The following is a 12,220-nucleotide window of genomic DNA, read 5'->3' on the forward strand; positions in this document are numbered from 1 at the left end:
AATAAGACTTGACCAACATGTTTCAAAAAACGAAAGGCTAAAATGTCAATCTCTGTGAGACAATTATTTTATGACCTTTATTTTTGTGAATTTTTGTGAATTTTTGATTATGATGTTTCTCTCTTATTTTAAACAGCCATTATTATATATATCAATGAAATTTCACTTTTATATTTTTCTAGATCTTATTTATTATATACTCTAGATCTGGTCAATATGACCCCCCTTTTGCCCCCAATTTACTGTTTAATAGATGTTGCTTCCATCTTCATTTTGACATGGTTGGAATGGTAATAAAAAACATATTGTAAGGAGGTATGCATATGAAAAGATAATTTAAAAATGTTAAGTCTATCTCTGTATGATTTTACATGAGTTTAAAATGTTGTTTTTACAGAACTACAGCATCCACGTATATGCATGACCACAGCAGTAGAAGTCATGCTATTGTTACAATTAATTTTATTCAGGTGAGAAATAAATTTTATTGCTTATAAGATTGATTATATAAAGAAATGTCCTAATATAATTAGAATTTGATACTTTTTGCCCATCTCTTTTTCCTTGCTAGACAATAACTTCCCTTTGTTCCAATTTAATTGGTTAGATGCAAAACTTTGTGTGCATACATGTATTTGTATTGAGATAGATTTGATATTATCCCTTGGTTGCCCCTGTATGATGTGGATTTATTGGCAATGAGATAGCCATCCACCAGAGACAAAATGATATAAATGTTAACTATAGATGAACGTAAGGCCCTTAACAATGAGCAAAACCGTTGGTGCATAGCAAGTGTTAAAAGGCTCAGACATGATAATGTGTAAAACAATTGAAATGAAAAATCAAATGGTCTGATATATGTACAAGATGACAAATGAAAACAGATATGAAAAAAGCAACAAACGACAGCCACTGAATTAGAGGCTCCTTAAAAGCAACAAACGACAGCCACTGAATTAGAGTCTCCTAAAAAGCAACAAACAACAGCCACTGAATTAGAGGCTCCTATAATGCAACAAACAACAGCCACTGAATTAGAGGCTCCTTAAAAGCAACAAACGACAGCCACTGAATTAGAGTCTCCTAAAAAGCAACAAACAACAGCCACTGAATTAGAGGCTCCTATAATGCAACAAACGACAGCCACTGAATAAGGGGCTCCTAGAAAGCAACAAACGACAGCCACTGAATAAGGGGCTCCTAAAAAGCAACAAACGACAGCCACTGAATAAGGGGCTCCTAAAAAGCAACAAACGACAGCCACTGAATAAGGGGCTCCTAAAAAGCAACAAACGACAGCCACTGAATAAGGGGCTCCTAAAAAGCAACAAACGACAGCCACTGAATAAGGGGCTCCTAGAAAGCAACAAACGACAGCCACTGAATAAGGGGCTCCTAAAAAGCAACAAACGACAGCCACTGAACTAGAGGCTCCTGACTGGATTCTCAGTTACCTTAGGATGAATAATGGTTTCAATTTCAGGAAATTCCTGTTTTGAAGAAAAGTTGCAAACAACAGGTTGAATTCATTGCAATCATGCGTTATTCTGTTTGTTGTTGTATTTGATAACTAAAAGTATGATAAAATGGTTTCAAGCTGTTAATTTGGGATCCTAACTGATTTTTCCAGCTAAATCATATCCTACATTTTAATTGATGATAAAAAATGAAATTAAAGAATAAATTTAAGATATATAATATGGTACCCAATTCTACATAAAATGTGAAAGAGTTTTGATTATGTTCTTAAATCATTACGCTTTTGGAAGCATAAAATGTAGTGAAAAAAATAGTCCCTTTCAAGGTATATTTTGTTATTTAGAAATGTATTTTTTTTAAACAGCTTTGAAGTGAAATTTGTTTACTAGTGAATTGGATTGCCTTTACTTAAGAATTTTAGTTGTATATAAGCATTTGAAACCATTTAATCAATCCTTGATTTTTTTCTCAAGGAATAAAGAAAAACATGCTTAAAGGAGTGAAGAAGCTTATTTAAAAACATAATTGAAATAGTTTGAAGTATGCCTAATAATTAATTTTATAATTATAAAACGCTTGACGTTACTAAAATCTTTATTCCGTCTGATTAAATTTGTTATGTCATCTTTTGACACTTCATATTTAAGGTCAAAAGTAGGTCATTGGTAATAAAGGGTAAAATTAATCTAATATTGAATGAAAAATAAGAGATTATCAAATACTTATGAAATACAATAGTATTAATGTGTCTACAATGAAGGACTCGCTTGGAAGGGATTTTAGACTAAAATTGAAATTAATCTGATATGATTCATTAAGGAGAGAAAGATTACAGTTTAGCTTAGGGCAGTGTTGCTGGATGTATTTAACTTAATACACTACTACTTATTAAATTCTTTCGTTTTTATCGTCCCCTGTATATTAAATTGTAGATAGTTTAAATATTTGACGGGCTATAAAAACAAGGTCTAGTTGAGATGAGCAGTATTTGATTGACTTCGGTCAGTTTTATATCCCTCGTGTTTATGTCCTAATGATTACTGTAGGTCTGATAATCGTAATGTCCATTGTAAACTGTTATGATATAAGATCTGTTCTTTAGCCCAGAGGTACAGATCATTAATAGTTCTAATGTTCAATGTGTAAAGTCTTTAAATTAGACTATGACTTTTATAGACCATAGAATCAAACTTAAATACTTGTTATATAGATCAAATGATCAGTTTTAGTCCCTTGTTAAAATAATAACCTGTTAAGGTGGTTCATAACACTACAGGGAGATAACTCTGTAAAAGTCAGCTGAAAGCTTAAATGATGATCACTTGTTTAGGATATTTTAAGCTTAAAGTCATCAAAATTGGTTTTAGTCAAACTGCTATATGCCCAATAAAAACTATTTTTCGTGAGGGTGTTGGGTACCACCTTAATCAAACCTAATCTAGAAATCTGCTATTGCTGTTTTTTGGTTTGTGATTTTTGTGTCATTGGGTTTTTTGTCTCTTTTGTGCTGTTATATCATCTCCTTATTTTCATGCAAATAGAAATAACACTTCATTTAATAATTTCATGGATCCAAACACCTATCATGATTCCCCTTTGACCAGGAATGTTCAAACTTTAAATTTGAAAGCAAGAATGTAAAAAACCTAAACAGTTTATGAGTTACAAAAAGTGTTATTTTGGAAACAATAGGTAATTAAGAGAAAATCCTTGAAAAAAACACCAATAAATGGTGTCATGTACATGGTGTTAGTAAACCAACAAGCCAGCAATGCAACACTGAAAATAAAAAGAAAAAAGCAGTTTTATGGTTGCATTATTTTGATGGATCTAAAATGCTTTTCAATTTCTTATGAATAAGTCATTTGCAGTTTTAAAAAAAAACAATGGTTTAGTTTATATTGAATGTATATTCTTTTTCTCCACAGGCCAAGTTAGATGATGATCTACCTCATGAAATTGTTAGCAAGATACATTTAGTGGACTTGGCTGGAAGGTAACTATTATAAACATTTCCTAACTAGAAGATTATAGCATCAGATCTGTTCTGTTATACAAATATTTTGCCTTAGCATCAGATCTGTTAATTTCTAGCAGTCCTATATAGATGTAAAATAAAAAAAATACCAACAGTGATATTGTAGAATTCACTCTTCTGGTGTAGTTGGGTGTTGGTTCAATCACTGGCTGTGTTAAACAAAAATGTTAATGCATGTACTAGAAATTCCTGTTTCTAGGACAAGCACATGGAATTTTAGAGTTAGAGCAGAGACAGGTTGGCATCAATCTGGCATGAATATGCACAGTTGTGGTAATACTGGGTTCTAGCATCATTAATTGCTGTCTGTTTATTCCTAGTATAATGCTGACTGCATAAAAAAGAAACAGATGCTTGATACTTAATATGTTGAAAGGCAAATTAAAACTACCTATGGATAGTAAATATATTTAGATTTATGGACACTAAAAGGAAAGGAGTACAGTGCATTGTAGTATTTTATTGTATTTGTAAGCTTCAGATTTCGATTCTTGAATTACACGCATTATATTGCCATGCAATTTTAATGTTGGTTTTGATTTACTTTTATGGATAATCTATTGATATGAATATTTATGCTAAATTTAATTGATTAAAGTGAATTTGATTAAACTACATATTTGTTAAATTTGAATGATGATAATGCATAAGTTTTGTGCTTGCTAATTTTTCTAAAGAAAAAATGCTCTTCATTTTTGTGGCTTTTCTTTGACCAATTTTCTTCTGAACCGATGACAAAACACACAGACATAAAAGAGTCTCTTTACGTTTTTCACTATGCATAATGGCAAAAATTCCAATTTGCTAAAATGTTTCATCAAGTTGAATTCATCTCTTAGAATTGATCAACTGGTAAAATATTTTAGCTTATTATTAGTGAAAAATGTTTAATATGAATCAAGTGTATTGTAATAACAAACACAGAGAACTAGGAAGTAAGTCCATTTCGATCTGATAAATAGGACAACCTTAAGATAAAATAGAAGTTACTCACTTTAGGTGCTTGTTTGATATTACTTGTAATAAATTTATAGTAATATATCATATTGAAACTGCACAAAATTGTTTAATAATGTTTTGGCCTACTACAGCTTTCTGGGATTTGGCTCCCTTTTCAAAAATCCTAGATTTTCCCCTGAAAAGTATCATTGAATTTAATAAGTAAAAAAAAATTATGTTGTGATTGTTTGGCCTGTAAAATTTGCACAATGTTTCCAGGTAGACATCCTCCATATAATTAAAAAATAAACAACAAAGCAACAAAACAAAACAAAAATCATGTAATCAAACAGAAATCTTTTAATAAGGAACAACATAATGGGAATCTATATCTAAAAAGGATTGGTATAAAGGCTATCATTTATTACATTTTAGGTGTTCTTGAGTGTATTGCCCTTTGTGAAGTTGTGAGGGATGCATATTTTAAAAGGCAATACATCAAGTTCAAATAGTTGATGATAGCTCAGTCTTTTTAAAGCAATCTCATAAACCAAGCATTCTTTTTAACAAATTCATTTCTACCTGAGCAATTTAAATTTCACAGATGATTAGACCAATCACATTATCCCATGTGTTATATGCATTTACAATGAGGATTTTACATAAGACAAGAATTATCATGGAATACTATATAGGGATTAGTGGGATGTGGGGATGACTTAAGGTCAAAACCATAAAAAGCAAAATTTGCTTTCAAATAAAGTTCAAATAAAAATTTGTGAAGGGATATTGCAGAGGGAAGATTTTATTGTGAATTAATGACTTATGATATAAGGAGCATATGTTAGGATAATTTTTCAATCAAATTATTTATCAGTTTGATATTCTTTGATTTCAAAAAAGTTTAAGAATTGCTTTAGGACAGTTTAGTCAAACAGTGCAGTATATTGTAAAGGAGACTTTCCAGCTGACCTGGCCTTGCGGTCAAAAAAATTTCAGTACAAATATCGTACTCGGACTGAAAAATCAACCAATCAAAATACTTGATTTAATGTTTTGAACTCAGTACTGAGTTAAGTTTTATGTCCCAATGTACATTCATACAGGTTAGAGTGAAAATTAATACTTGTATCAAGTTGTATGGTTATGTAGTTATAACGAAAACAGCAATGATTTTTAGGAGGAGGGATGAATTAAGATTCAATTTTTTAAAAATAAGTTGTATCCCTCAAATCTCATTTTATTCATTTTGTTTGGATGATAATCAGTTTATGTTCCTTCATCTCATGGTATAACAGTCTCATTCAACACCCCTCGTATCCTTTCCTTTTTAAATGTTTGGATTGTAATACAAATAGAAAAACCCTCTTACATATTTTGGTAGACTAAATACCATCTTAGACGATCAGATTATTTGATAGTTGAATTCATTTATATTTTAACTTGCTTTTGATAAGTACCCAAATCAAATTAACGTGTTTTGATAACATTTCAAATACTTCTATAGCCTGTATTCGGTATTATATCACGTATTACAACATTGTAATGAATGTCTCTTTAATAACCCTCATAATCAAAAATAGTATTTAACAGTCCAATTCATTCTTTAGATAATACCAAAATAAATATATGTGATTTATATGAAATTAAATGAGAGGATGAAATGTAATATGATTTTGATGACTTTTAACTGGAAAGGCAGATTATTACAAATATAAGTTTATTTTTAATGGTGCCATCATAATTTTTGTAATTTTTATTTTATGTTTAAACTAGAGAGACCAAATGACACAGAAATTCACACCTATAGGTCACTGTATGGCCTGTAATAATGAGTAAAATCCATACCACATAGTCAGCTAAAAAAGGCACAAAAAAGACAAATATAGAACAATTCTAACGAGTAAACTTACAGCCTAATTTTATGTACAAAATAAAACAAAAATGTAACATAGCAACAAACCACAACCACTGAATTTCAGGCTCCAAACATGGGACAGGCGCATTCAGAATAAGCAGGATTAAACATGTAATTATGAGAATGCAAAAATTGAACCATTGATGAGTCTAGAAGAAAAATATGAGTCACAGTGTAATGACTTAACAAAATCAAAACTTCTTCAACTAATCATTGTTAATCTTCAAAAATGCTTAAACATCATGTTCAATGTCTGTATTTATAAAGATTTATAACATTTTACCATGGACCATGCTGGACCGAGCTTTATTCATTTTAATTGTTCCATGATACAGTGGTTTATAGACTGCAGTACATGTGCTCTTGGCTGTAAAAAATTTAATTTTGATATAAATCTTGAAAATTTATAGTCTTCATAAGTAAATAGTTCAGGAACTGTAAACCCTGTTGATATACAAAATTGCTGTACTATATTTGGATAAAACAAATGTAATAGTTTACAATGCTTTTTAAAATGTGTTAAGTAGTAGTGAAGTTGCATGTCATTTTAACAGTATAATCATGTTACGTCTCTTAATGTCTTCTTGTACATTGTATTTTATGTTTATAGTAGCAATAAAAAGCTAGTTCATTGTGAAATTCAGAAATTAAGTCTGAAAGATCTCTCTGCCCTAATGTTACCAAGCGGAAGTTCAGTTCACCCTACGATCAGTACATGAAATATAGTTTAATTGCCCTGTAAAATCTAAATAGTAATGTCCTTCACATTTGAATTTATAAGTTCAGTGCAGAAAGTTACAGAGCTTTAAAGGTTAATAGAATGACAATTTTATTGGCTCTTTATATGTACTTTATATTTTGATATCCCATGGAACAAAGTTGTCCACTGACAATGTAGGGGCTTAGGGTATGTGAGTGTGCTCACAAAGGTTCTTTAAAGAGAATAATTTTACTTCTTTGACCATGATTAAAAAGAGGTAATAGGTAAAGAAAAATATACATATGACAACGATGTATCAGTGCTTACTCCATATATATAACTGTAAACCAACTTATTTTCGCGGATACTTTATTTCGTGTTTTACCCTTTCTTGACCACTTCCCAGCAATTTAATTTGGCGACTTTCTGATTACCTTGATGAAGGTCAAAAAGAAAAGATCCAAGGTTTACATATTCGCAAAAGTTGGTTTACAGTATAAGCTCTTCCTCATCCTATGACAAGTTGTAAATAAAGTCTGAAGAAAGGCACACTCAATTCTTATTAGACATAAACTACTGAAAGACAGCACAGGTCTGAGGCAAGATTCAGGACTGTGGAACAGTGCATAAGCCTGTTGCAGGGTATAACTCTTTTAACACTCCTCTTATTTGCCAGCTCAGTAGTATAACAAAGGAATGTTGAAAAATATTATGAATTTAAAGTTATGTTTTCATCACACATTAAGAATGTTAAATATTAAACCCGTTATAAAATGCACTTTTAAATATGTATTACAAACTCGTGTTCAGCTTAATGTTTTTACAGACCTCTGTTTGTATAACAATGTCATTGTCATAGTATTTTATCTTGTTACGATTATTCAGAAATTGATTGTATCAAAAAGGATTTTTGTATAAGGGGTTGTTGTTCAAAGGAAAACGATGCATGTATTAAAAATCGTTTGATCGAAAGAGGTTGTTGATTTCAGATTGCATAACTTTGTGATGAATTGTAGATTTATATAAGTAAATATTTGTTCCTCCGCTGACTTTTAGCTCGGCAACATGGAATTTAAATATTACTCGATATTACCTTCAATTGAAATAACAAATAAATACTTCAAGCGATGTTTGTATCTAACTTACATAAATTGTTGATTCATTTAATTTATTGATGAAAAAGTGTTAATTTCTCTTTACTTATAAATAAAGAGGAATACTCAAATGGTCACTTTAATCTTTATTCGAGTGTAAATCTTTTCTTTCTTTTATGTAGTTTAATTTAACTTTTAACTTCTTTATATATAAGATAGTTTTCATTTTATTTATTTTTGTTTGTTTAAAAGGTGTTTGATATTGCTTTGGGAATGTTGTTATTCCTATTAAATTTCTTCATATCTAGAATATTGGCACAAAGTTCAAGGTCCATTTCTGGCATAGGATCCAGCAGGTTTTGTTGGTTTTATCTGGAGTTGATCAATATCACAGTATAGAAATAGGAATATTATTTTTATCTAAGAGAAAAAAAGTTTCAGGTTAAGAAATTCTGGCATCAAGTAGTACATGTAGTATATAGTACATGTTTCCAGCAGTTTTATTTGTTCTGCCTGGTAAACATTTGTTGGTGTTTTTGTTTTTGGAGACTGCTGGATGGGATTTGGCTTCCAAAACTTACAATTGAATGACATGGTATCACTTTTGGGTTTTCTCTATTCTGAATTATTTCTCAATGACAATTACCCCTTCCCACTATATTGTGGATCATTCTAAAATAAAACACATAATTATCCACAAAAAAAAGTCATAAATGAAAGATACAAAATGATATCAGTGTGATATATTAATGGTCAGTTGAAGCCCATCTCTAGATGTGGGATTTTCTTAAGGGTATGAAGACCCCCTGGTGGCCTTAGGCTGTTTCCTGCTCTTTGGTTTGAGTTGTTTCACAGTCTCAGTTTCCATTCTCTTTTCTGTTGCATTTGTTTTTATAGAGAAATGCTAAGCAAATGTTCATTCAAAGTATGAAATTCATGCTTTTTTTTAATAAATTAACAAATATTTATAGGCTGAAATATGCTTACTTTATATCATTTGTAACTAATTTGGTCATTCTGTTCTATTTTCAGTGAGAGAGCAGATCCAAACTGGAGTTTGAACTACAAAGGCAGACTCAAAGAAGGGTCAAACATAAACAAATCTCTGGTCACGTTAGGAAATGTTATCAAAACCCTAGGTATGATAAAACAACATGTTTTAATGTATTGCATGTCCTTAGAAAATGTTATTGATAATTCATCAAATCCTTATGATGGTGCACTAAATTTACAGAAATGAATTGTAAATTATTTGATTTTGTGTTTAAACAGAGTATGTTAAAAGAAATCTTACATAATGTAGACAAATTCAAGTCACTTGAGGTCTAAAATGTCTCAATTTGATATGCTTGATATTTACTTAGACAAGTCAGGAATTTTGGCGAAAATAGTGTACTTTTAATTCTAATTTTCCATAATTTAATAGGTTACCTATTTGAACATATTTTATACCTCAAATTTCAAAACCAGCCTTTGTGCAAGGAACCAATAAAAGGTCATGAACTATGCCTATTTCCAAGAAAGACGTCTTGTAAAACTAGACTAGAAGTAACTTTTGAAGAGACTTGAGGAAAATACAAAATATAGAGAGAACAAACATATGTTTTCTTTTAATGGTAGCTCTAGACCTACAAAACAATAACATCTCTTTTTGTCCTAAGAAATAACTTTCTATACTTAACAGCTGAGAAATCCATATTATCATGGAGTACTGACAGTCTAGGGTCCACTCAGAGTTTTGCCAGCAGTGGTGGTGGTGAAGGGAGGGCCAGCCCCTTCTGTAGTCCTAAACGTATGCGTCTACCATACATACCATACAGAGACTCTGTGTTGACATGGTTACTGAAAGACAGTCTGGGTGGAAACTCAAAAACAATTATGATTGCCAGTAAGTTATTATAGTGCTTTGCAAGTATTTTTTATGTCCCTTAAAAAAACAAAGAGCAAAATAGTGACAAGAATATGATGGAATGTTTGAAAGCAACCAAATAACACTTAAAAACAAAATAAACGAGGTCCCTCAATTAGGTTAGTGCGTGAACAGATGGTTAAATTTTGAGATGGCACTACCCTCTCACATAAATCTTTAGAAGTCTAGAGGAATGTTCATGTTACTTTCTTGTAGTATAGACTAAATACTGTAAAAGATTTTGTGTTAAACAGTAAATTCTGGTACCTTAAATATGTATGATACATGGGCTATGAAATAAAAGTTGAACTTAAGAATGTTAAGTCAAAAGTTGAAAGAAAACATTAATTGAGTTCATTCAATCAATTTTACATTACAACTTTATTTATATTCCTATTTTCTTTGTAATATTTTCTTCATCAATTGTCTGACATTTTAGTAAAAGTGTATGATTGTTATAAATATCCAATTAGAATTAGATTATGAGTTTATAAGGAAGGGGCTGGTCTTGTTCAACATTTATATATTATGTCCCTAAATAATATATAATTGAGCATTTTGATTTATTTATCTTTTCAGTGTGGTCTTATATACCACATGCAGGGAACTTTTAAAAATTTAATGAATACACCAATTGTACATAATATTCTTTGTTCGTCATACATTACTATTTAGCACTTTAAATGACTTTTTGTCTCATATTTTATTGATTTGAAGTGTTTTATGTCTGTCTGACTATTGTTTAATTATTGTCTTTTTTTCCAGCTATCTCCCCAGCCAGTATTTGTTACAATGAAACCATCAGTACCCTCAGATATGCACAGAGAGCCAAAAATATTGTGAATAAACCAAAGATTAATGAGGTACATTGCTGAAAAGACAAAAAAAGTGTCTTAGATTTTGATTGGATGATAGATTGTGTATTTCTCTCATATTTTTTTTAACATAAATGTGAGGTTCATTTCATTTTAAACAGATATCCTGTATTTGCACAAGGGTATCTCTCTTTTTATTACTAGTTTTGAAAGGGTGTTTGCCAAAATGTCCCTTTCACAGAGACCCATATGATTATTGTACACTTTTGTTGCTTTTAATTGCTAACATTATGATAGTCATGTATGCCAGGCGACAGAATAATAAAATTAAATTTTCAATATTTACAAGTATCTTACCCATCTCTATTGATATTCAACATAATTAAATAGAGATATGTCATGTTTAGAAAGGACAAATGGGAAAAATATCAGTCATGAGATGAAATTTCCTCTCCATATTGGCTCAGGGAATTTTACCTTCTTTCGACAGGTATCTTTTCACAATCCACTGTCCTGAACATGGTTTATCTCTTCACTCTTTTCTAGATAACAGTTCTTCTTCAATATATGTTAATGTACAGATATAATTATAAGGTTAGAATGTCTTATATATACATGATAAAGATGTTAAATATTTTCTGAATCACATTTCTACTCCCTTAATCTAATAGATAAAAATATTAATGTAAGTGTCTACCATTTTGCTGCAAAAACATCCCCTGAAAGAATTATTTCTTTTCCTTTATATAGAAATGAAATAATGATGATTAAATATTTAGATATTAAAATTGATTAGGTGGTTGATTAAAATGTCTGCAATAAGAGGGAAAAAAATGTAACTGGTAGTCAACCCCCCTTAAAGCTAAATAAACACATCCTCAGTAATCAAAAATGGTTGCCACTTGAATCATATCTAATAAAAAAAAGTTTGAAATGATGGGGGGAAAAAAATATAACTTGCAGTCAACCCCCATAAAGCTAAATAAACACATCCTCAGTAATCAAAATGGTTGCCACTTGAATTGGATCTTATGAAAAATATGAAAAGTATATACCAAGTAGACACTGCATCTTATGTAATGAATGGTTATCTAGTAATTGTTGTTGTGACATGCATTCATTAAAGAATAAATGCAGATTTACAGTTGGTACGCAATTGTAGAAACTGACGACACCCTTGTCCCTATCATAATCATCTTTTATTACTTATTATATACGCCACAGACATTTAAATTACTAATATAATCTTTTATTCTTTTGAAAGAAAAAGTTGTTTATCGAATCTCATTTGTAAATAACAAAACATGTCTTTATGAAGTTGGTGA

The 12,220-nt window shown here is 30.5% G+C and overlaps 1 protein-coding gene across 1 annotated transcript in view; it reads left to right on the top strand.

The window, feature by feature from the left end:
• The window catches only part of LOC134710718 (uncharacterized), an 80,827-nt gene that overhangs the window by 21,859 nt on the left and 46,748 nt on the right, over positions 1–12,220 (top strand). The window contains exons 9-13 of the mRNA XM_063571109.1: positions 398–470; positions 3,411–3,478; positions 9,204–9,310; positions 9,856–10,059; positions 10,846–10,943. Coding sequence (XP_063427179.1) covers positions 398–470; positions 3,411–3,478; positions 9,204–9,310; positions 9,856–10,059; positions 10,846–10,943 — 550 coding nt within the window. The remainder of the gene's footprint in view (positions 1–397; positions 471–3,410; positions 3,479–9,203; positions 9,311–9,855; positions 10,060–10,845; positions 10,944–12,220) is intronic.

Source organism: Mytilus trossulus, chromosome 3, assembly GCF_036588685.1.
Source record: "Mytilus trossulus isolate FHL-02 chromosome 3, PNRI_Mtr1.1.1.hap1, whole genome shotgun sequence".
Lineage (NCBI taxonomy): Eukaryota > Metazoa > Mollusca > Bivalvia > Mytilida > Mytilidae > Mytilus > Mytilus trossulus.